Source organism: Megalops cyprinoides, chromosome 6 (genome assembly GCF_013368585.1).
Source record: "Megalops cyprinoides isolate fMegCyp1 chromosome 6, fMegCyp1.pri, whole genome shotgun sequence".
Lineage (NCBI taxonomy): Eukaryota > Metazoa > Chordata > Actinopteri > Elopiformes > Megalopidae > Megalops > Megalops cyprinoides.
This window is the reverse complement of record NC_050588.1, coordinates 18,492,232-18,518,396: the sequence shown is the minus strand read 5'-3', so window position 1 is coordinate 18,518,396 and position 26,165 is coordinate 18,492,232. Positions and strand designations below refer to the sequence as shown.

At 43.2% G+C, this 26,165-nt stretch overlaps 1 protein-coding gene across 1 annotated transcript; it reads right to left on the bottom strand.

Annotated features, from left to right (window-relative positions):
- Positions 1 to 1,285: 1,285 nt before the first annotated feature.
- Positions 1,286 to 16,128, bottom strand: LOC118779254 (CDK5 and ABL1 enzyme substrate 2-like). Its single transcript, XM_036531256.1, has 9 exons — positions 15,572 to 16,128; positions 8,330 to 8,422; positions 6,802 to 6,879; positions 4,606 to 4,714; positions 4,218 to 4,377; positions 3,678 to 3,775; positions 3,136 to 3,242; positions 2,719 to 2,923; positions 1,286 to 2,115 (listed from the first exon to the last, which is right to left on the bottom strand). The coding sequence occupies exons 1-9, from the start codon at positions 16,126 to 16,128 to the stop codon at positions 1,975 to 1,977; spliced, it is 1,548 nt and encodes a 515-aa protein (XP_036387149.1). The 3' UTR covers positions 1,286 to 1,974.
- Between the last annotated feature and the right edge of the window lie 10,037 nt (positions 16,129 to 26,165).

Genomic DNA, 26,165 nt, shown 5'->3' with positions numbered 1-26,165 from the left:
GTACATAAACACTGTAAAGCTGTCCAGGACAGCACTGCTCATGAAGTGCAAAAGACAGCATCTGCTATTCTAGATATTAACACTCAAAATGCATCAACAAGAAAATAACTGAACAAAAGTTTCAGGATTTGCAAGCAAAAAAAAAAAACAGGAGTAGTTTGCAGTAGGATTACACATGACAATAAGAGGAAGAGTGCTGGAGCTCCTTTAAACCACACGCCACGCACCAATAAACTAACCAAACTACATAGTGCCAGTGTGGCCGGACACTCACAGCACAGAGAGAAGACAAATCACAGGACACCGCTTCCCCTTTCCTGTGTTATTACCGTACTCCAAAGTCACGTAGCAACACACCACTCCAAACTGACCAATCAGCATCGACGCTCTGATCAAATGCAAAACAAAACCTTATCAGGTGTGTGACTGATGGACGATAACGCACTATGTATTCGCTGAATGAAATCCCCGTTTCTTCGCTTGCATCCCCGAAAACAACAAAAACACAATTTCAATTTCAATGTCAAAATGACTATACTCACACTATATTGTACCTCCTCAAACTTCGAATCTAAAGGAAATCGTAAAACTGTCTGCAGCTAGAGGGTCACACCGTCAGGGGCACACAGGACTACAGGAAGACACATAAATACCTTAACATGACAGCACCATAAACGTGCTCAGAATTTCATCTCTAACATAGAGAGTTTCACCGAACAGGCATCCAAATCCATTAATAACAACAGCAATAATAACTACACCAGATGAAGTGATGGAAGAACAACCTACACAAATAAAAGGAAAGGCAGGATTACAAGGCTCTTCTCACAGTCACATATCTTTAGCCAATGCTTCCACTCATCTGATCCAAATGTATATTGCATAAAATAATCTTGCTATAATTGGTAATGTATAAAAACCAGTCAGACAAATCAATCATAAATAAAATGCTACAGTAAAAAATAGACCATACATGAAGTGCATGGAGCTAATGTGTGGATAAATTACATTTTTTGATTTTTTTCCCTTTTATGTCCAGAAATAAATAGAGAAAAAAAGAGGCTCTTTTTGGTTTAAAAGAGTCAAACAGCATTTGCGCATTCCAAAATCTGGGAAAAGAATTCCCTTATCGGAACACCTTTAAAAAAAAAAAAAAATTGAGTACTTCAAGAAAGATTTCTCTCATTTTTCAACCCACTGGAGACAAAGCCAAGTTTATCACAGAAACACAAAGTGAAAATACCTTTTTTTTTGTTTTACTCTGTAGAGTATATGTGGTAAAGAGTCTGCCTGCTTTTCTAGGGAAACAAAACTAGCACCTGCACATCAGGCTGAGAAAAAAAAATGTGGAAGAACCAAGGACATCCCCTCCAAAAATGTCCTACTGGACAAGCTGGGTTCATGCAGCTCTTTACTGAATGGCGCTGTAATTTGCTTCTCCTTTATGACATGTGAGGGGTGTCTCATTGTTTCGAGTACAACATGGCCCCTGGAGCAGCAGGCTCACACCAGCACAGATGCCCCCATAAAGCAGCTCTGTGTGGTGGAGGAAGTGCTCTTTGACAGATACAGGCTGCTACGAACATTACCGATGGGAGATTAAGGCTTTATGAACACCATCAAGGGTAGAACTCTCACATTCTGTCAATCACTGACTCTAATGAAAGGCTCAGATTGTTTTCGAATCCATGAGTTCCGTGCAACACAAAAGAGATCGACCCTTTTTGGAGTTCACAAAGCCGTACTTACCCATTGCTAAATGTCTGTGCAGAAAGACAAAACACTATCATTGCCATGATGATTATGACAATGATGTTGACAACCATTCCCATTTATCTGGAGCATGAGAATGACTCTCTTTTAAACACACGGGGGTCTCCAGGTGCAATGCTGAAACAGTGTAGGTCTCTCCTTGCTGCATGGGCACTGGTGGAGCTGTGGTTGCGGTGGAGCTGGTTCTCGGGCCCAGCATGCTCAGGGCTGCTGCACCAGCCTGCGGTAGTGTGGCATGACCTTGCTCTCGGGGAGGTACAGCGCCATCTCCAGGGCAACCAGCACAGTGAACTCCATAGGGATCAGCTCACGCCGGTTAATGCGGAAACGCTCCTCCAGTTTCTTGGGGGGGGGGGGGAGAAAAACAAAGAGAGAGAACTCTGTCAGAGTGCAGCTAAAATGAAGATATTGCACATTTCTGCCCTCAGGGAATTCGGGCACAGACAAGTTTCAGAGCAAGAATCGCAGAGGACGAATTACTATTGTCTCACAGGGATAGAAATCCAAGCCTGTGGCCATTCACTAAGAAGCGTCTGCTCCCCCATACAGTAACACATTAAAACAGACCATACCCATTCCAAAAGTGTTGCCTTTAGAGGACTGGGGTGGAAATGTGTTCCACACACCTGAATGTCAGTGCAAATGAGGTCACCATGCTCTGCATATTCAGGTTTCATACACAATCGTCAGCCTTGCAGCAAACTCAGGAGTTGCCTCTCTCTTTTTTGATATTTACAGCTTTTGAGTGCATGTCATTTTATTTTACTACTCTGTTTATTCTGAAGCCATTTCAAATGGAGAAAGGGAGAAACATACACTGAACTGTAACTTCATGCCTCAGCGTTTAAGGAAATAACATCATCATCACTATCGTCGTCATAATCCTCCTTCCCAACCAGAGACGTCATGCTTAGGCCACAAGCGCAAAACGCTGGAAGTACTTACATCGATGAGCTGTTTGACCTCCTGCCTGCGGAGGTCGCTGCTGATCTTGGCGGCCAGCAGCACGCAGGCTGCGGAAACCAGCTTCCGGTTCTGCTTGTTGAGCCGACCCTGCAGCACCAGCTTCTCAAAGTAGACGCAGGCCATCGCCACGGTGACAGGCTGCAGGCCGCACTCCTCGCTCACGGCGCGCATCTCCCTCTTCAGGCTGCAGCACAGGAGCAACATGGACTTCAGATGCATCTTACATATTACATGCAGGTTACACACAGAAACAGAGCATTTACATACACATTACATGCAGTTTACACACAGAAATATAGCATTTACACAGTGACAGACAGACACGGACAGATACAAAACAAAGTTTACAAATGCTGATGGAGCACTGGTGTTTTTGAATGTGGGACAGTTCTGTACCTTCTGATCTTGCTCAGAGTCAGTTTGATGTGTGGAAACTTCTCTCTAAATGTCTCATTCATGTCCTTCTTCAGATCAGACGGCTTCACGTACTCAATCACAGTGGTCTGAGAGAAAAAAAAACAAAGGTGAGGGTGTCTGTAAGCTCTCACTCTACAAAACTATTCATTTAGACATGAAGACCCTTCCATACAAGACCGCTCACTCAGAAATAATTGTGCCTTGGGCCAGAGCGAGATCCATTTTGCAGAAAAAACTATTTAATTTCCCTCTCACTCCATCCCATTTATGCTCTTTCACAGAGAGGAGTTTGAGGCAGAGGAAAACATGATGAAAATCGTTGCTCTTTAATGAACAGCGTATAAAGACCAGCAGACCAGACAGGGAAATCTGCTGTGGATTCTGTAAAGAACTGGTATGTGACACTGTCATCTCCACCTCTGGAACCTGAAGCAGAGCAGAGGCTGTTCCACCAATTGGGACAATCCAGGTGTACGATTGGTGGAGTGATGTTTTTTCACGCAGCATGTTGGGGCGCTCACCATGTAGGAGGCGAAGATCAGCACCCTCTTGTGCTTCCCGCAGGGCCACTGGGGGTCACTCAGAAAGTTGGGGTCGTACTCCGACAGGTCATCGCCACCTGGAGAAAGGGAGGCAGCACAGGGAAGGTGAGCATCTGCAGTTCACTTTAGATCACCTAGGGGGCGGTACTGGCGCTCAGTGGATAGGGAGTTGTAACCAGAAGGCTGCAGGCTCAAACCCCATGCAGGCCGCAGGTATTAAATCCCTGTGTCTTCTAATGTCTACTATTCAAAATGTATGAATAACGTACAAAAAACATAAATGTAAAAGAGCCCCTGTAATGGCACAATGGGAGTATGTCTGGGCAGTGTGACATTACCATGTAGCAGCAGAGCATTCTGGGTAAACTGGAGGCAGGGAATGAGAGGGTCTCATATATAATGAAGGCGGCACATGTGGAACGCCATGTAAAATTCGGTGCCTCTCAGGGCATGGCTGACGGACTGCGGCCATGACAGGGAGCGATGGCAGGGGACAGCGCTGAAGGCTGAGGCTCGTACCAGGATCTGGGCAAACGGCGTTGCTGAGCCGGGGGGTGGTGAAGTTCCTCGGGACGTTGTTCCGGGGCAGCGGGGTTGTCCCAACACTCGCTTCCACGGGAAGGTTCTTCTGCTTAACCAGAGCGTTTGTGGGAAAGAGGAACCTGGCGTACGACACCGTCTGTGGAGCAGGCACACATGCGTAAACACACACAAACGCGCACACACACCTCTCAGTAACTCAAGATCAATTCAAAGAGTAACCACCAGCTAAATTAAAAAAGTGAAGAAGTTTAAATGAGACCAACTAAGCTCTGTTAGAACAAAACTGAAAACACATCCCATTTATGGCTAATACATTTTTAACAAAATATTACACACATTTTGCTACAAGCCCCCACCCCCTCACCTTGCCATAAGCCCCCAGCTCCACCCCCTCCAGACCGGGGCTCATGTCCAGGGTGGTGGGGCCACCCCCAGACGAGTGCCTCTGCTTCTGAGCCTCCAGCTTTGGATCACTGACAGGGAGTGAGATGGAGACAGACAGAAGGAGAGTGAAAGGGAAAGACAGAAAGGGAGAGGAAGATGTCACCATTCTTATTAGAGCTGCGCCAAAGGTACAACTGTTTTAAATAACTGACAGGATCACATCTAGTGCTGTATACGTCATAATGGCAATTCCAATCCATATGCTGTAAATTAACATGCATACATACATACACACACATGTGTATCGACACAAATCAAATGCACACAACACAAGCATACACCATATTTTACATTATCATTTTAAGTATTTCACAGCTCCACGGTGAAAAAAGCAAAGCAGCCAAAACCAATACCATACTGACTTACCACTGGATAACAGAGAAAGCCATCTGACATAGGCTTGCAGCGGAGCTTGCAGCGCTTTCACATAAAATGCCATACCCTTCAAACACTGTGCGGTTTTAAACTCTTATTTTTCCTTCTGGATGAAGTCTACCCCGTCATCAGAATGACATTTCACCTGTGACGACAGCATGGCAGCAAGCCAAGGCGTTTAGAAGTAACAGATGTGCGTTTAAATTACCCACGATTCCTGCTTACCTCATTACAGCTGGCCCGCTTTCTGTGCGACCCAATGAGAGGCGGGAAATCTCCCTCTTATCTCATCACGGAAGTCTTATATAACATGCCCACCACAATTTCCTCTTTATGTACCAAAAAAGAGAAAACTAAACAAAACAATAGAATCCCAGGAACACTGGTTGTTTTCCTTGGTTTGGATGCGATACATTTTTAGAATTTTATAAGCTGTAGAAAATTCTGATATGATGGATATTGTTAAGCACAAATTGATTTCAGTGAGGCAGACAACATGAGGAGGGTGAAGGGCAGGCTGGGGGACAGGAGTTTCAGTACATCTGGAATTAACTGAACCTGAGAATTATGGCCAAAAACTGGGGCAACATGGGCTCCAGCCTGCCTCAGCGCAAGGCACTGAGGTAAAGGTCATACCCCCACAAGGCAATGAATGAAAGGTGCATGCTTACTGTTGCTCCACATGATCTGATTTATTTAACCACATGTCAGGCCTGGCTGTTAACCCTTGACCCTACACAGGCCTTCATATGATCCTTCACCTTCTAGGCAGGCTGTCAAAAACAGACCCTAAGATATCAGCTTCAAACCCCCAAATGGAGTACAGCCGACCCACGGTCAGAGATGAGAAGGTGACATTCCTTCCACCATAACAGTGTGTTTTAGGGCTACAACTCAAGTATCATGGCACACGGAAAAGGTGCATTTCAATCATTTTTAAAGAAAAGGAGGGGAAGTAAATGAAGCCAGGAGCAAGCGTACTGCAGACACGATGACTGTGTGTACATGTGTCCCTTCTGCTTGAGGGCACACTTATGGAATTACGTAAAGGATTACCCACAAGAACCCAACACAGTGTAGTGAGGAGAAGGGGACATTCAGCCCATCTCAGCTCCTCTATCACCTGTAATATGGAATGAATCTGTCACTGTGTCAAGGTTGGGCTTGAAGGACCCCACAATCTACAACTCCACCAAAAAAACAGCAAGTTGTTCCATACATCAATAACTTTGTGTGGGGAAAAACTACTTTCTAATGTCAGCGTGAAATTTGCTTTTAACTAATCTCCATCTGTCCCCTCTGGTTCTTTTCACAGAATGTAGATTAAAACAGATGCCGCTCTCCTCTTTATTAATCCCCCTTAAAATCTAAAGTACTCCCATACTGTCAGGGTTAGTTTTGGACATGTGTGCAGGATTAGGGTCAAGGGTGAGGCTAGGCGACATATGCCTGACCCTGTGTGTGTATGTTAACTAAACCACTAACAATGCTGCTAAAGCAATATGTGTAACCTGTTAAAAAATGTCTGTTAACACCAAAGAATTAATTGAATTAGCGGAACAGCAAACCCTGGCTCCACATTCGTTGCGACAGAGTTGGAGCAGGTGATGTCACTGGTGGTTATGAGAATGGAAGATGATGTCACTGGTGGTTATGGGAAGGGCGGATGATGTCACTGGTGGTTATGGGAAGGGCGGATGATGTCACTGGTGGTGAGGTCACTGCAGAGGCCATACTGTACCTGAGGTAAAAGCTCTCGCCGTACGGCAGGACGGAGAACGCGGCGCACAGAGACCGCTTGGCACAGATCAGCACAATCCTGCGGCATAAACGGCACAACAGTCAGACGCAGAGTCAGTCCAGGCTGCGGCACGAGGCAGAGGCAGCGGCACACGTCCTCTCCGCTCCCAAACCTACGGGCAGCTCCGGAGGCCAGCCTATTAGACACGAGCTCCATCCGCATGAGCCAGGCTGGAAACCTTTCCCATTTTACACTTAACACATATTGTTAAATGTAAAGTTCTATAATTATTAGTGTGTGGATGTTATTTTGAAAAGGATGATACAGTTCATGCAATACCAAAACTGTGAAAAAAAATTATGACCCTTGGACTGTTTAGAACATTTGCCACAGCTATAAAATTGAAAATAACAGGATTAAGTTCCCATAGAAAACCCAAGAATTCATATGTCGTCATCAGAGCTAATCCCCAACATTGAGATGAAGCTTTAAACCAAATGTCTATCAGCAATATGAATGTCAGCAATACCTGACATTCACATGGAAGCACATGACCAATGGGGATGCCTGTCACATGATATTATGACGTCACATGACAGACAGCCAAGAGGAAGTGTGTGTGACTTTCCTCTATAGCCTCCTTGAAAAGACTAATTCCCTTCCATGCGGTATTTTAATGCTTGGCAGGTTGCGGTGTGATTCTCTCCTCTGATAGTGTTTTAGGGAGTGTCTCTGACATTTGATCCATTTTTGGGAGCAGTGCAATTCCACATGCCGTTACCACTACACGCTGTGGCACAGCTCACACGATGGCTTCACTGTTCCTCTAAGCACATTAGCGATGCCAGCTCACTTAATTACGCCTTCAGCATTGCATCAGGGGACCTCTGGCAAGCGCTGGAGATTACACTGAGGCTAAGCCGGTCAGTGAAACCCTGCATGAGCCTGAGAAAAAGCCACAGGCCTGCAGTATCAACAGGAAAAAAAACAACACTTCAGAATATATGAAGAAAGCCCATTTCCTTTCTGCCTTCTACAGGAACTACCATAGCATCCAATATTTATTTTACTTCATCATCACAATGCTTCCTTTGACACCAAGATTAATTTACCATGCATTAGCTTACTATTAATGTTAATATATTAGATATATTGCTCTTTGTATCTAATCATGTACCTAATCAGCTGTTGGAATCACTTCCTCCTACTTTCTCTCTCCGCTGCACATACCAAGCTTGTTGGGTTGTGCGTCCAGTCGACAGTCTTCCCTGGGTTTATGCTATTACAGCAAAGTTCCCTAGGTGTTCCCTAAGCTACATGGGAGATGGGTGAGAACAGACAGGGAAAACTGAGGCAAGGGAGCTTTACTGTTCTTGTCTTCCTGTTCGTGCCCTTGCTTCTGTCCAATGTTCTCCCTCTGAGCAACCATTAGAAAGTGTGTGTGTGTGTGTGTGTGTGTGTGTGTGTGTGTGTCTGTGTCTGTGTGTGTGTCTGTGTGTGTGTCTGTGTGTGCGCGTCACTTTCTCACCTGCTGCCCCGCGTGTCGTACTGCCTCATGTTCTTGATGAAGTGAACCTTATTCACTCCCCTCGGCCCTGGGGAGCCCGACAAGTTCCGCAACCTGAGCGAAAAACATACGCCTGTTAGTCAACCCAGAAGTGGATCAATCAGTCAACAAAGCCAACAATCAACAGATTCTTAAAACCTCAAATCAATTCGTCAATCAATCAGCCAACCGACATATCCGCCAGTCAAACTAGTCATCAATCAGCAACAGATTGATCAACATCAATGTATCAACTAACTAACTGATCAATCCATCATTCAAATTTTACATGTTATGACACCCAATAAGGACATCCTGGAGGGAATAAGAAAATATAATAATAAAATTCCCACATAAAATTAACTGGTGAAATGCCCTTCAGACTGAGTAGGGGACACTTCTTTCGGTTGAAATATTTAAGTGTGTCAGTGACAGCAGTCCTGGCAGGCAGTACTTTACAGAACAGCACAGCACATTACAGTACATTACAGAACAGTACAGCACATTACAGTACATTACAGAACAGCACAACACGCTTCAGCACAGCACAGCACAGCACAGTATCACTGATACCACATTCAAACCTGTAAATTTCATTACACATAATACGTTAGGATCCAGCAAACAAGTGCATAAGTGTAAACACACTTGTTTCCAGGCTGCTGGACAAGGGAGTATTGTCAGCTTGTTTACTATCATCACTGGAGACAAAGAGGTGACATCACACTGCATTTCATCTAAACACTGGTAACGACTCAAACCGGTGACACCCAACTCAAGTGCTTGTGGTTGCGGAATCTGGTCCTAGATCAGCGCAGCCTGTTGCTGACCGTGTTGAAAACTAAGCTGACCATGTTCTCTTCCTTCTCAAACTGTTGTGTCCTGGTCACCTGATCTTTTTTTACGTATGCACATCCTCCTCACCTGTGAGTAAAGAATCGCTTTAGTCCTTCGTGCTCAACTGCAGTGTGAACCACTGAGGTGGAGCGCACTGCACTCAACCCTGTCATCCAGATCAAATGTGAAAGAGCAGCAGTGTAGCACAGAAGTTAAGGAGCAGGACTTGTAACCAAAAGGGTACAGCAGCAGTGCCACGGTTCGATTCCACACCGGGGCACTGCTGCTGTACCCTTGGGCAAGGTACTTAACCCACAATTGCCTCAGTAAATACCCAGCTGTATGGATAACATTGTAAAAACCTGTAATTGATTTAAGTCGCTCTGGATAAGAGTGTCTGCTAAATGCCTATAATGTACTGTAATGAAAGACAGTTTACTCCCTTACATTCACAACCCCTGCCACCCTGTGCTGATCCCTCAGTCAGAGTGTAATAGGCCAGTGCTCATCATACAGTATACAAGGCAATGGCCAAATGCCATTCTACCTCGTTAAAAATGAGAAAATCCAAGTACATTTTCCCCCATCTTTCAGGCCCTCTGTAGGCATGTCACAGCTGGAAAAATGTAAAATATGAAAAAAAGAAAAATGTAAATCATTCATTCTTTCATTACATTTTTTGCATGATGTATTTACTTGGCGAATGTCCTTATTCAGTCCTTACTATCTAACGCTTTCATTCTCATCTATTGAGTTCCTCAGGTTCATCCATGAGCACGTGAGCAGTGCTGCACATGGCACTTGGCACTTTGGGTTACCAGCCTGGCTCCTTACTCACTACATCACACTGCCAACACCTCATCCATTCATTTCGCACATAAACAAACTCTTCTCACATTCCCCTGGAGCAGCAGCTACGCTGTGCTGTGAGCATCCCAGAATCCCCTGCTCCGCCTGTCACTCTGGGTCAGAATATTCCTGTCACTTAATATTACAGGAAAAAAGGTGCTAATGACATCCTAAAACACTCCTGTCACCTTAACCTGACTGTGTGTGTGTATTTAACAGATGGAGGTGAAGATGGGGAGTGCCATATTACAGCAGTAACACCTGGGAGCTCGGTGATCTCCCTTGATGACACACTTTATAGTGATTTAACTAAATTTTGGTTTTAGCTCAGCATATTGGTTTAGGACATGCCTTTATGTAGGGAACTTACATAAACACAGCCAAAAGAAGTAGTAATGAAAATATACCAGATCAATTATCTTTGCCTAAGGGTTCCACTATAATGTCTTGCATGGGACTGATTCCCAGAAACATTACCATGTCTCACTGACAAGACTGCATAAAATAAACAATTGCGAATATCAGAAATGCAACATCACTATTGCAACATCAGAAGTGAAAAATCATTCATCCAACATACAGAAATAACAGAATTAACAAAACAGTCAAAATTAGGGTCATTTTAACTGCTTTTTAAGAGTATGCTGATGACCTGACAGGAGTCATTTCCAGGCCCCTGTCTGTCAGGGCGCATTGGTTCAGAGTGAATCTGGAGGGGGAGTGGTGTCATGTGCTATGGGGGGCATGTGAGGGGACTCCATACAAGCCACTGCAGCCCCAGGCCCTAGGAGACACAACAGGGCCAACTACCCTCACTGTGTGTGAGCAAGGGCTGTTACACAACCTCTCTCCTCTCCATCCTAATCCTGCCCTCTCTCCAACCCCCCCCCCCCCCCCATCCCCTCTAACCCCACCTTTCCTCTGCATTTGTGGGGCTGTTGGATGACCTGCTAATAAAGGTAGTGTTCAGCAAGCCCTGGCCTCTACGGCCCCTGCAACCCTCCAAGCATGCTGGTAGGCCTGGGACAGAGTGGATGGGCAGAGCAGCTATCCCGCTGGCCAGTGTGGTCCAGAAATGTATCTGAAGGCCCCCTTTGATGCACTTCACCCATGCAACATCCTACATGCACACTCCAAATAAACAAGATGGTGTCGGAGGACAAACATACAACTGCGAGGCTTTCGCTGTGCATTACAACCGACGTGACCTTTAAAGTCTGACGTGTTTTCCCTTTGCGCCTGGAACTTAGCCAGCGTTGCAGTGCTATTCTGCATGATGTGGTTATGTAAACACCACAGCTCCTCTACAGTGAAGACAGATGCTGACTGGCTATCTTCTTATCGCAAGTAAAACAAGTTAGGTATATGAAGTCATGTGACCCCAGACTCCAGTGGTGGGGAGGTCAATTTAAAGCGCAGACTTTGCACAGATGCAGAACTCGGCAGGGTATTTGCTGCTCTCCCGGTGGAATCTTCCATCTCTGGATAAGGAAGGGGACTCCAGATATTTGAAGCTTACAGCTTAACTGAACCATCTGAACTTCACTGTCAGACATATTTTTTAAGGCATGAAAGAAACGATATCACATGTCATTTGCTGTATTCAGCTAAATGTTCTTGCATACCTTGAGACTTTGAGTACCATGAACACTGACAGTAGCTGGGAGCAGTGATTGGTACCATAACTGCTATTACCTGGCAACAGCATTAACACTAAAACAGTCTGCTACAGATTCAATTTCAAGATTAGGTGCTTTAGTAGTCGTATTTTAGTCCACCTGAACAATGAACCAAGCGCGGTACATGAATGAATGATCCTACTATCCACATTTTGCGTCAGACCTTAAACACTCTCAGATCATTAACTCCCAAATTCACACAGCGCAAAGCAAACAAAGCTACCTGTTCGTTCTTTCAGTCTGACTTGTTCCTCTTTTCTCCTCGGGAAACACAAGCAGTCAGAGGAGGGAAGGGATTTTTGCCTTCTGTTTTGTGGAATTTCGGTCCTACTGTGCACAAATGTCCAGTAGGGCGTTCGGTTTCCACGGCAGAACTGTGGAGTCCCTGCGCTGCATGTGTGAAGACTTATGTTCGCATCTGTTCTTCACAGGATGTGAGCAGTACAACCTGGCCCTCCTTACGGCTCTGCCTGCACCCATGCTCTATCAACACTGCTTTGTGCTCTCAAGTCTTCCAAAGCCATTAAGGAAGGTGGCTGTGAACACTAAGAATGCTGAAACATAAAAAAGACTGCAGCAGACCGCTGTGCAGAGACGAAGCAGCTCTAGCGCCTTGTACCAACATGCATTTGCTCTTGTGTGACAGCGTCAGCTGAAAGCCTTGCTTCCTTGGAACTGTAAATTCCAGTTAAAACCAAAGTAAACCAAACCATTATAACTCCAAAAACAACTTACATAATAGAAATAATCTGTATCTTTATCTCTCATTGAATGTGTATTCATCTTTCAGGGCAGATGGGGACATCACATAAGAGACAAGAAAGTACATGAGAAAGCGAGAGGAAGAGAAAGAGAGCGAGAGGGAGAAGAATATATAGTCAGAGTGACACAGCACTGGCCCCAGGGAAATTTTAAACATTTGTAATCATGAGTACTTCAACTCTGATTTCACTGATTGACCAAATGGTAAACAGTGGCTGTCATCTAGCAATAGCCTATCAGTGCAAGCTCCTTAGATCACCGGGCTGGCCTCACGTCATATGGCCCATTGCCATGGTTACGCAGCCCATGACACCCTATTATTTTCTCAGGGTGCTGTTTATGCACACAGCGGACACCCTCCTGCAGAGTGACTCTCACCACCCACACCCTGCAGACCATTTAGCAGGGCTTGGCACTGAAAATGTGCTGGTTACATCCTGCACAGTACAATTACCAGGACTAAACCATTTCAGTTACATCCGGCAGTCTATTTAGCTGAGTCCTGCATTGAAACCGTTCTAGTTACATCATGCAATGCACTTAGATGGGCTCTGCGCTGAAACTATTCTGGTTACATAATGTCCACTAACACCCATTTAGCAGGGCTTCGCATCCGAAACAATCCCAGTTTCATCCTGAACAGTCCATTTAGCATGCCTTTACATCACATTCTGCCTGAGAGCTTTTGTCAATGCCACAACCACAGTGGTCCAACAAATATCCTTTAGGTGGCAAGTCCTGTGCTTAAAGCACAGGATGTCTATGCAGCAGTGGTGTGAATGCATGACAATAAGCCTGGTAAACAGACTGGGATCTGGGGGAATGCAGAGGACATGGCAGTGCTCTCATTTGCTTCTCCATACAGCGGAGCTCAGCAGGAGGGCCAGCGGTTCACTGTACACTCTGGGGACCAACAGAAAAGAGATCAGCGTGGTGTCCAACAGCAAACAGCTCAGCGTGGGGACCAACAGCACGCAACTCAGCGTGGTGTCCAACAGCACCCGGGTCAGTGTGGGGACCATGCACACCCGCAGCCTGGCACCGGCACCACGGTGAGGCCAGTGGCAGTAAAGCTGACCGCTGCAGTGCGGGGACACACTGGCAGCTCCTTCAGAGATAAGGCTGCTTCTTATACTTTCAGCTCATTATACCTGCACCGGGTTTGGCAGCTGCACTTGGCCAGAAGGCTGTAGGCCTCTGTGCTACGGTCACAGGCTTGAGCCGTAGACTCTACCATGAAGCTGTGGTGGAGAAAGTGAGCAGAAGACGGCTCTGTAGGGCGACTTCACTGCAGTAACAGCCCGTGCGTTTAAGATAAAACTCTGCATTCTGCCTCACATAAGCATAGCGTACTCTCACATCCATTTAACATTACATTAGAAGAGGTGTACATCCACAAACCGATCCTTTCAGGGGTCTGCCACCAGTGGCAGCAACTGAGAAACTGAAAGAACTGAGAGGCCAGCTGCACACACTGCAAGCATGGTGCTGTCAGCTACAGCCTCACATCATACCAAGTTTCACCTACACAGGGCTGCTTAGTGGCGGAGTAGTGTTAGGGCATGTCTGAATGCCAGCAACCGCATACTGTACCAGAACTGATCCAGGCAGTTAGCCTGAGCAGCAAAAATGTATACACATATTCTAAAAATAAATTGGTTAGAGAATGAGGAGGCTGCAATAGGACTGTTAGTCCTGTAAATTGTCCAGGGCAGTGCCTGTTCTGCACCTCTGTAAAAACAGTATCACCAGCCCTGTAAACACAACATCCCTGTAAAGAGTGGATGGAGTCACTGCTGAGAGTGAACCACTTTCACTTCAGGTCAAACTCTGCAGTGTTTACGCATAAATATTGCTGTGTGAAATCTTTTACACAAGGACGGAGGCAAAGGAACTAGCCTGGCAACCAGCAATTCCTGGACTCACATCCTGGGTGGGGGCACTACTGTTACGCCATCATACAAGCTACTTAACCTGAATTGTTTCATTGTTTCAGTGAATAGCCAGTTGTACGAGGGGAAAATGCGTAAAAACTTAAGCTTTGTAAATCTGTGGAAGGTCGCCTGCCAAGCACAGAGAACTAATTTATTTTAAAAAACGTTACTATGTAGAGAGCTACGTAAAGAATTGCTGTTATTGCGTTTGCATAGTAGCAAGTCTGAATTTAGAAGGGCACTTGTGAATACCTTGTTGAAATCATACCCTTTTTCTCATCCTGCAGAGAGATGCGTCCCCAGCGAACTGCGTAACTGTTCAGGAAATAATTCACGCTTGGAGGAAAGCTCGAGTCAAATTATTGTCTTGTTATTCTAATCTATTTTGATGTGTCAAAAACATCCCTCCAGGACACAACAAACTACCAACCGTCTACAGGTCTACATGGCAGTAGGCTACACGCCACTGCAAACCACCTCCATCTAGTCGCACACATTAACTTAGGAGGTGCGGATTTTAAATTGATTTAGGTTCTGGCTTTTCATTAAAGCTAGATTTCCATTTAAAAACCGACACTGTCTGTTCAAATTCCTCTTCCCAGAACGTTTCGATTCTGACAATGTGTCGGAGGAAAAAGCTTACAAAGTAAAAAATGAAACAAAGTAGCAAGGTAGCTAGCTAATTAGTCACTCAGATGCGGAAGTGAATATTTCTATCGCCCGTTTTGTTTAAACAGAGGGAGAGAGGCGTTAGCCAGCTTTGGCTGTGAATAGTGCCTTTTCATTGAACGCGTAGTGGAAAAGACAATGCAGCTAAGGATAACGGATTAGCAACGTATTTTGCAAACTGGGTAGACAAGCTACAAAACTGAGGCTAAACACAGTGGTTAATTTCTCTGGCTACTGTACCAGGATAGCAGTACACCACAGGCTTCAACGTAACAAAACAGTCTCTGGTCAACTGCCTTGACCTCGCATTCTGACACACAGTTGAGACACACTGCAACACTCGTTGACGTTGACAAACGGCACAAAAGAACGCCGTATCATGCCGACGCGATGTTTACAGTTGGAAATCCCAGTGTTAGCCGGCTAGCAGGGCGAGCGAAGCGAAGAGGCAATTAACTCCTGTCGCAGCTCCCGCCTGGTGAAACGGGACTTACCTCTGTCGGGTCTCCAGACTCACAGAATTACAGCTCTGAACGGAGAGCAGGGTTGGCGATTTACTAGCAGCTAACAAGGGGGGGATCTGCTGAGGTGTTGCGATCGGGGAGAGAAGACTTGCTTGGGACGACAGCGGGTCAGTCTTTACACCCTCCAGAAACACCTCGCTGCCCGCCACAGCGCTGAACCCTGTGCCCGTGGGGAGCACTAGTATCGGAGGTGCGTTGACAGCCCCAGTCCTTGGCACAGGAGTAGCGGCGCCTCCGCTGACTGAGGCTGACAGATGGGCGAAGGTTCCTTGACTGCTCGTAGTCGACAGTGGGAGTCGGACCACAGGCGCCCCGGCTTCCAGACCCTTAAACTCGATATCTCTTTGGCTAGGGTTCCCATTGCTTAGGTTGTAAGTGGGCCGTCCGTCTAATGAGATATTGTTGAGGAACAAGAGTGCTGCTTGTCTCCGACGCGAGTCTTTACTTTTCCGCAGGTGCTCTTTTTGCGATTTACTGCCTGTGTTGTTGCCTGCCGCACGGTGACTACCGCACGCAGCGGCCGCCATTCTCAAGTGGAAGAAAAGGCACACAACGAAAGCGCTTTACCCGGCGTGAAGCCCTCTCCCCGCCCACTTTATGATAATTGGCTCAGACGGAAGGATTATGTAAAATAGATGCAATCTGACAGAGCGTATTGGCTACCGGGTGTTTTGTTAAAGAATTTCTGACAATCCGTATTATTCCATTTAATATGATTTCTATGGTAGAATAAAGCAAAGACATTTACAACAATATGTAAAATTGCCAACGCGGTGTTTCAAACAATTACACGTAACAATAACAACAAGAATGGGCGAACAGATGTAGTTTAATAATAGAGATAATGTGTTCTTATGTATAAGCAGTCTTCTACCGTTCTCCACGTGGGGAATAATTGAATATAGTATATATATATATATACTTAAAATAGTTGCTGAAAGGGAGTCAATATTCCATGAGCGATAATTTCAACAATCTTTACAATAGCAAAACAACATCCTGTAAACATGACCTATTTGGTATTTATTCAAATTATATTTTGTTTTGATTCAGATGTGGTCAATCTGCATCATGAAGCAAAATAAGAATATGTATAGTTTACCAGTCTTTTACATGAGCAGGGGTGAGGAAGCTCTTCAGTACATGAGAAATACAGACAGAGAGTCACCATACTGTGTGATAGTAGAGGTTAAGCCCTAACAAAGCCATGAGAAGGTATAAATTCAGTGAATCATACCACAAAATGAGATCCTTTGCCCCTGCACAGTGTTTGAGGTGCTCATGAAGGAAAAACATCACAAACAAGCATAATGATGTACAAGCATAAAACAACCCCTGAATAGCTGCACAAAACTGTACTCAACAGCTGCAATAGTCAGTATTCACATAACAAGGCTATCATGCTCATTAAGGGATAAAGACTAATAACCTCATTCCACCCCATAATGGTCTCCTGCAACCAATTCCTAGTCTCTGTGTCTGTGCACACTTTACTGCCATGAGGCAGTAAGGAGATCAGAAGGGAACAATGCCAAGAACACATACCAGGGTATCAAAATTCTGTTGTGTGAGGAGTAGTAAGCTATCCTGGTCTAGGACTGGACAAAAATGCAAAATCCAGTGATGTGAATGACCCCTGACTTGTCATTCCAGACCTCAGTGCCCTCAAAGTACCGCTTCCTGTCTGTGGTGGGTAGAGATATTAATAAGCTGCTGTAGATGAATATTCTAGAAGCATTATACTCTTCGTATTTCAGGAATCATCATTTTTTTTACACAGAGCATACTCCCATGTGTTTTTGTTCTGTGTTGTGATCAAATTTATTGCATAGTTGCCACTTCAGCATATTATGATCCTCCTCCTGAAGTTCAGTGTTCACAGCCATGACGAGGCCTCACTTCTGAGGCACTGATGTTACCTTGAATGCACTGCCCGGGCCCCCCTCCCTCCCTCAAAGGAATAACCTGGACAAAGCTCAACAAAACTGAGAGATTCTTTCCATTTAAGGATATTTATATTAATTGATTTTATTAAGTTGAAAATTTCCTTTCTCAGCACCCATTAGTTGTAATTTCTTGAATAACCATAGGCATGTCATGTGAGAAGTTTTATGAGTAAGTCCCACTGTATTCGATATAAACAGAAGGAAGAATGTCCGTCATTCGCCACAGTGTGGTTGCCCTCTCATTACCTCATCTGTTGTGTGATAGACCTCAACCCAGGCACCAGCCCAGATTTCATGCAAACATTCTCACAAAATTATTGCGACACTGTGGCAACATTGTGTGAGAGCTGCAGCATCACAGCATTGTTATGTGCATAAATGTGTTCGCAGGGAGGCTGTGGTTGTTCATCTCCCAGCTCCTGTAACCTTTCCTGACAGTTTCAGGGTAAAAAATCTTCTCTGTAAAGTTGTGCTTGACTGATTTATTCTAAAACCGTGTATATATTCAATAACCTTTGGGTTTTCAGAAGGTTGGTTGGATGGCTCCATCCCTTCTAAGTCTCCTTTTTCTCATAAAAATGGGAAGGAGCATGGTGAAGTGGTAATGAGTCAGGCTCATCTGAAAGACTGCCAGCTCAATTCCCTGCTGGAGCACTGGTGGTGGACCCTTGGCCAAGGTAATAAAAACAAAGTTGATTCAGTAAATATCCGGCTGTATAAATGGACAATATGTAAAATTGTAACCTATCTAAGTCACTCAGATAAATGACAATAATGTAATGTAATCTAAATACACCTTCACAGGTTCAAAAGTTTCCCTTCTGTATGATTTTTAGCATTCTACAATAAAAAGTAACTGATTTATTTATATCATTTATTTTAAACTTAATATTAATTTCCTATTTATTTATTAATATTAGTTGAATATTTACAATATTGTTTAGATTTGTGTGGAAAACGTGCAGTTACATAATGGCTGGCAGAATCCGATTAGTGTGTGCTTTAAAGCCCTCAGAAAGTGCAGCCAGCCTGCTGTCCACCAGGGAGAGCTGCAGATCAGAGCCACACTCGTGAGAGTATTTTTTTCTTTGTGTTTCTGGAGGCACAGTGAGGCACAGAGCATTTCATACAAGAGAAGATATATTTTTTGCACACTGGGCAACTCCTATCATTAATCATGTTGCTACTATATGTTTTGTTTTCTCTAGCACTCTCCTTATCCATTTCTGTCTCTGTCTGTTGATCTCTCCCTCTCTTATGCTCTCTCTCTCTCTCTCTCTATGAGAGATTAGTTATGTTTGGTAGGGATACAGAAGAAGGCTGCTCTATGACCATGCAAACTTACGTGCAAATGGTAAATCAGGTGACAACAATGCAAGTGAAACCACACATGCCAGAATTGAATGTCAGCTGAAGGAAACTAGGAAATCAGCCATTATGCTGACCCTATGAAGTATGGCTAAAAATTGGAGTATTTTATTGGATTTTCAGGTGTGGAAGGGATTGTTGGGGTCATACGCCATACTTATATAGCACCAAAAGCTGTTGTTTGGGATTTCCTACAAAATATTTACTTTTCCTTAGATCTAAGATGATTGATAGCATTATTGGCCACAGATACCTTAAATCAAAGACAATCATTTTTCATAGTTAATGTGGGGTGTTTGCTGATTTCTTATCATGTTCTATGTCCCCTCATGTGCAACAATAAGCCTATCCCTGATACTTATGGGGAAAATGTAAAAATTGCTGTACATTATGATAAATGTCAAGTTCTGATGTGCACAGCTGAAAAATAGGGCCTCTGTAAGCCTTGAAGCCTTCAGACCTTACTGTTCACCAGAGTAAACAAAGCAATGTAAACCATACTGAAAAAAGATCCTGCTTCCACAGATATCTATGAACAGTAAAAGACACCAAGAACTGTATAGAATTTCCTGGGAGGATGGTGGATGTGCATGGTTAAAAAAGGGAATGAAAAGCAAAACTTGAATTTTTAGTAATCATCCTCCTTAAGCAGAATGTTCATAGGCAAAATACAGGCACTCCACAGGCCACAACCGCACTGGAACCTAACATGCAAGTGCAAAAAATCTGCCAGCGAAAGTGAGGGCACTTAAACAGGACCGGTCATTACGAGCTGCAGCTCGGCCCTCTCTGGCCTCAGGTTTATATATGTTTCATTTCTGTCAGCAGACTTTTCGCTAAATTTCTATATGACTAAACCGTCACCATGCCCAAAATGCACACTGACACATGGACACAAAGAATATGACCTCTAAATAATGACAGACCTTGTAGGAGTCATTCATATGTGTTGTGTGTATGTGTTTGTTTTGGGATGTCACTCTACCAAGTGGCAAGTAGGTTGTATGTCAGCTGTCAAATTGTATGTCTATGTTGTATGTAGGTTTGTGTTTTAAGTCCTACATTTCAAGGAGTCAGGTATGTTTGGTTACAGGAACTTCATGGTTTCTTACCATGAAGTCAGTCAGCAGGCACGCATGCTTTCACACTGTCAATTTGTCAATTGCATTTCATAATATTGTAATAAATGGCATTTTAGTTGTTTGTAGTAGTTTTAGACATTTCATTTTCATATTTTTCTATTTATTCATCTGCAAGTAAAGACACATGGTTTAACGCATTCCAATGCACATAATGGCTAAAGGACTTTTGGTTACAAACTGTATTCACTATAGACCTGTTTAGCATTTAACAAATTTTATACTTGTCTGGCTGCTGTTATGAAATGCTCTGACTGATGGTAAAGCTTGCTTGTGTCATATAATGAAGGAGATATAGATTTACAGCAACCAGGCTGGAATATATATAAATACTTGATACATACTGTATCATGAAACAATGAATTTGATTTTTTTTTCCCTTTATGTCAGGAACAGACAGCTCCGTTCCAACAGACAGGAAGAGTCTGTTGGGGTTTGTTCTTCCTTGGGTTTTAGGAGTTTAACTTAAGCCATTGTTCAGGAAAAGCACATTGTGTAAGTCAGCTTGTAGAGGAAGACCTGCATGAAGTAATGAAACATAACACACATGACACACGCACATGTCCTTGATTAGAACATATGGCCAAGGGTAGTGTGCTCTACCATAGCATCTTATGACCAATCACAGCATAGAGGACTGCTGTTGGAGCTAGAAAAGTAAGCTCCTCAGGCGTCAGGCTGTTGTCCATTATTAAATGTCACATCACACGGCCTGATGTAGTACTGCTCAAAACCCCTGCAGGCCAGACACTTTCACTCTGAGACTTCAAGCAGTCACAGTTACAGACGTTCTTTCACATATTATATTAATTTATTATATAAATAAATACATATTGTATTTTCTTTTACATAATAGGAGATTCTGTGGCAATATTGCAATGTTCCCCTCAGAATTTCAGAAGTGGCTTAAAAGATGTAATTTGAGTCCATAAAATTAAAAATTCTATGCAGGTCATGCAGGCAGGCGACTGGGTGCATTGTTTACAAGGGACATTTTCCTTAACCCCAGGGCAAACTGGTAAATGTAATTTGGAACAATGGAAATGGAACATGTTTTTCGATTGGTAAATGGGAATGGAACATGTTTTAAGCTAGAGGCAAAGAGATCTAGCTGCGTTAACTCTGATATAAATGTTGTTGAAACTTCACTTTTTAGATCAATGTCTAATGTTCTCAAAGACAGAATGGAAAACACTCCAGCCAAACATGATTCATCTGAGATACACAGGAAACCATCTTCATTTTAGCCTGGATGAATAAATTTAGAATATATGGAAAATACATATTATCAGACTCTCTTATTTCTTTGTAACATAATGAGGCTTTAGGGTTTTTGGCAGACTATAATGATGGTTGCATCTGGGAGAGTCCTTTTGATCATGTGTTAGTCTGTGACAGTAAGGCATCTGTTCCCGTGAAGAACCACCCCTGGAGATTTCATGCTTTTCCCAGGGAGGCAAAGCTCTGTTCTCTTAATGTCTCTAAAGTTACAAAAAATACAAAAAATTTAGAGGATGAAAAAACCTTGTACACCTGAACAGTTTGCTGTGAAAGTAAGAGATGTTTCAAAGAAAAATACACCATAAGTGAGGGTGTGTGTGAGTTTGTGTGTGTGTGTGTGTGTGTGTGTATGTATATGTATGCGTGTGTGTGCATGGGTGCCTTAGTGCGTGTAACTGTGCGTATTTTGTGATTATGTGGATTATGTGAGTGTGTGGATAGGAGTGTACTTGTGTAACTCTGCCAGTATGTTATGTTTCAATTATTCATGATGTTTATTCCCTGAGACGTCTATATTCTTCCACCTGGTTTCAGATTAAATCAGATCTGCAGTGAAAAATGCCGACACCAGCCATAATAGAAGATGCCAGGAAGAAGACCTCTGCATAAACAATAACTGACACAAATAATTCATTTCATTGAAAGAGATACATGTAATTCTCTAAAAGAGTTGAAACTATACCAAGGCAACAAGCAAAACAAAGCAGACGGTGACTCTTAAGTCTAATGGCCCTCATCATGCATGTAAGTCCCTCCACATCCTGCTGAACAAAGCAAAGTAGCATGTGTTCCATGTACAGCACATCATTTACTGTTTGAGTCCTGTCAGTGTGAAGACGTGAATCCAGTGGCAAGCATGTTCAGCGGTGCTGGAAAATGAACTGCATCTTGATGTGTTTGGAAGTCAGTGGGAGGTGTAGAGGTTAGAGTAATGGACTCTCCGGTCCTGTGGTTATAGGCTCACATGCACTGTGGAAGTGTTGTAAGCAGTGGCAGCAGGGGTGAGGTGGGGTTGTGGGGAATACTGCATCATAACACAAGAACCTGTATCCTGCGGGGTGCCTGTTTGATTTCAAGGTGAACAGTTGTGCCTTTGAACAAGATATATAACCTGATATGCACTGGCAAATATTCTGATTTAAAAAAGGACAATAGGTATGTAGGTAGTAGGTAGTTCCAGGCCTGCAACTATCCTTGGAAAAATAGGTAACATCATTTCGGTAAACAGGTAACAATTACAACAAGAAATAAAGCACAATAAAGGAATCGTGGTCTATGACAGCTGTCGCACAGTCTTGCAGTGTGTTTACTGCTACTACAAACAGTATAAAAAGAACTACTCTGAATTTCTCTGAAAGAACTTTATGAGAAATACAATGATGATTCATTATTACACTAATAAAACATAGATCAGTGATAGGCAATTATAATTATAGAAGGCCACAGGCATACAGGTTTTATCTATCATATTAATTTATTTCCTTTCTGAATACACTGCCAGGTTTGTGTTTGTAGTTTATACATTGCCTTCTTCTATACAGGTGTCTTCAGCAGCGGTAGCACCTGCTGTTGTTCCACTTCATAAGGTCATCCAATGGTGCCTTTTATGTCCACAAGAGGGCAGTCTAAGATTCTGACTGTAGTCTCAGAGCTGGGTCATTGCAAGTTTTCGCAAACGCCAAACTACTATATGTTGAAAAGTGTTATAATGCTATAATGCTATAATGCATGATTCCACCTGCTGTACAAGAATCTGAATTTTGTGGGGTTTAAGAATTAGGGTACTGTTTTAGTTTCCTAAAAGTAGTCAGCTCCACGAGCCACAGTAGAGGAAGGGTTGTGAAAGAGGTATAGAAGTGTAAGTGCTGCACCTCACCCTTGATCCAGGCGTTTCCCCTGCTGCAGAGCTTGGAGGATTTTTTTTAATACAGCAGTTTTGTTTTTCTCCTTTAAGTGTTGTGCTCTGTTATCATCATCTGAGACTGAGGCTGACAGGATGTTTTCCACAAAATCGTTTTGTAGGGAGGCCAGAGGGGACCCGTGCATTATTGATGTGGCTGGAAAACATCTGAATGAATCACTTTGATTCACGACTGAGTTTTAATCACGCCGTGAGTTACATTGATTGTTACAGATGCAATCGATAAAGGTGAAAATAAAATTCACGTCCGATTGTCTTTCTCTCTTCTCTTCCTGTCGTGTTGTTCTCTCTCTTTGTTTCTCTCTCTCTCTGATTGAGAGATCTGAGTGGGAGCCCTGTGAGCCATAAACCCTCAAACACTCCAACTCAGAAAGACTACCTTTCATGGCCCATTCAGAGGGAGCAAGGGGCAGCCAAGAGCAGAGAAGAGATGAAGAAGGAAGCACATTAACAAGCTCCGGTCTGCCATGCAGGCCATCTGATGGCTATAACAGCCTACTGTAACGTCATTGGTGCTGAGCTACTCCGAAAGCAATATGTAGTGAATTATAATGGGGACTTATGAGGAAACACAAAGAAATAAAACACAGTATTTGGGTTGGTCAGACACCCCATGTACACATTATATTTATTCTCCCGATAAAGACTGAAATCCATTTATTTTTTCAGCGAACAGTAACAGTCTGCCATAAAGAGTGTAAAATGTACCAGTGTGTGTCATCTGAAGTATTGATTGCACCAGCATAATCCAGGATAAATTGGTGTAAACCAGTATAAACCAGATTACTCAAGTATAAACCAGGCTCATTGTTAGAAGCAATATGGAATCTATTGATACAGAGAGCAACAAGCGTATTGGTAAAACTAGTGCTGTGAAATTGTTTTGTTCCATGTTAATTGGGAGATAGAGTTTGCTTAAGAACAACAACAACCATTTTTTCATATTGCACAACTGTATGTACCTGCCCTTCTATAATATCCAATATGACCCCTTTTAAAGTCCAAGTCTTGTCAAACAAAACACATGCCATACATTAGGTACAATCATGTCCTTGAAACTGAATATGAGTTTTGGATTTTTGGGGACAATTAAGTAGTTTATGTCTTTGTACTGTAGTTTATCACTTTACACACAACCAAGCTAAAAAAAAAATCATCACGCTAAAAACTGGCTGAACTGTCAACAGCTTGCTGGACACCTCCATTGTAAGCATTTGTAGGTTTCAGGTATGTGCTGGGAAAAAGACCCATAACACAGCACAGCAACACTGCATGAATCTGTCCTACATAGAGAAAGAGATTTCTGAGATTCTCCAAAACTCCACCTCCCTCCACGAGAGGGTTTGCAGGTCACATTTACCGCATAGAGCTCACAATTTTTTTGTTTTTCTCTCTGTGGTATCATTTAAATTCATATACACTTTCTTCCCACACCCCTTAAAAGGGACACTTTGTGAGATGTGGATTGTAACCCTTGTCTATCACTCAATATACCTCACATCTCAGTTCAGTTGAGTTTAACAGTGTCAAATGATGACCGTAATCAGGGCAAAAGAACTGCCCCAGATCAGCTCCTGTTTTTCGACTCCAGATGAAATGGTTCCCATTACCACCTGTCCTAATGGGAGGGGGAGAGCAGAAAGAACAAACATATATGTTATCCAGGACTGCTGTGCTAGACACATCTAATTTGTTCCTCCTCCAATGACATTTTAAATTTTTAAGCTTTTCTCCTCAGTTTTTTTCCCCCAAATATGAAAAGATACACATGACACAGACTCAAAATATATCCTCTTATACTACTATGGAATATTAAGTTTATATGATGCTTAATGATTTTAATTAAGTATGTCATTTTGTGTATAATCTAGAATGTATCTCGGACTGCACCAAGCCTAGTTTAGAACACTCCAGGTGCTTCTTCTTCAACTACAATTACTGGTAAACTGTTCCATGCATGGAAAACTCTCTGAGTGAAAAAATACTTGCCTGTGTCATTGTGAAATTACAAAGCTGGGAACAATAGGGGGAACTAGGGTTAAAGTCGTTGCCATTTTGGCTACCAAGCCTGTTTCTGAACATGCAGACAAGTCAGTCTTGAGAGATGCATGGAAGTCAAAACATTGATGGCTTATGTTTGGGTTTTGTACAATGCCATAATTGTGTAAGAGGAGATATTTCTGTATTCATATCTGTGCATCTTGTATTCAGTACATCTGTCTGTTTCTTTGAACAAGGTCGTGCCTGTTGTGAAAGCACATTTCTGTGACTGAGTGAAGAGTACAGTAATGTGCTGAAATGTATTTTAAAGTTTTTCAAATATTCCATTACTGTGTACCCCAACTCTATCATCAAGTGATGAAAGAACCATGTGACCGAAAAAAAAACAAAACTAAAAAACACCCACTGGAGTCTGTTACATCGGCAATATATACATACAATAAAACAATCATATGTATATATAATTATCATACCATATTAAGAATCATATCAAAGACATGGCCACTGAGTACAAAAATAATAAAAAAGTAAATAAATATGTACATAAATGTCAACAGTTAATAAAGTGTGCACCATACAGAAGCAACTCAACACACAGCCCTCCCTCTACTTAAACCAACAACTCTGCTACCATATAACATTCTCACAACATCAGAGCAATGTTAAAACAACACTGCTGTAAGGTCACGGCACCATTTCCTGTCAGTGTCAGTGAATCACGTCCCAAGTCCTAGACACTTAGTTGTCTGTCCTCATGTTATTAATAAACACAGATAAGTTCCTCAGTCTAGTTACGCACGGTCAGCTCATTGCCAGAATGACTCTTGCTGCTTCTGTGGGCTGAGTTACTTTCCAGCCAAACTCTGACCTTCTGACTCCTGACCCTTCACCCTTGACCTTTCTGGAGG

What these genes read in the sequence shown, in the direction of transcription:
- LOC118779254 (XM_036531256.1), bottom strand. Translation starts at nt 16,128, where the DNA reads ATGGCGGCCGCTGCGTGCGGTAGTCACCGTGCGGCAGGCAACAACACA. An exon ending in AGCTGGGGGCTTATGGCAAG is followed by an intron (nt 4,378 to 4,605) that starts GTGAGGGGGTGG and finishes CCTGCTCCACAG; the next exon opens with ACGGTGTCGTACGCCAGGTT. An exon ending in ACTCTGAGCAAGATCAGAAG is followed by an intron (nt 2,924 to 3,135) that starts GTACAGAACTGT and finishes CCTGTGCTGCAG; the next exon opens with CCTGAAGAGGGAGATGCGCG.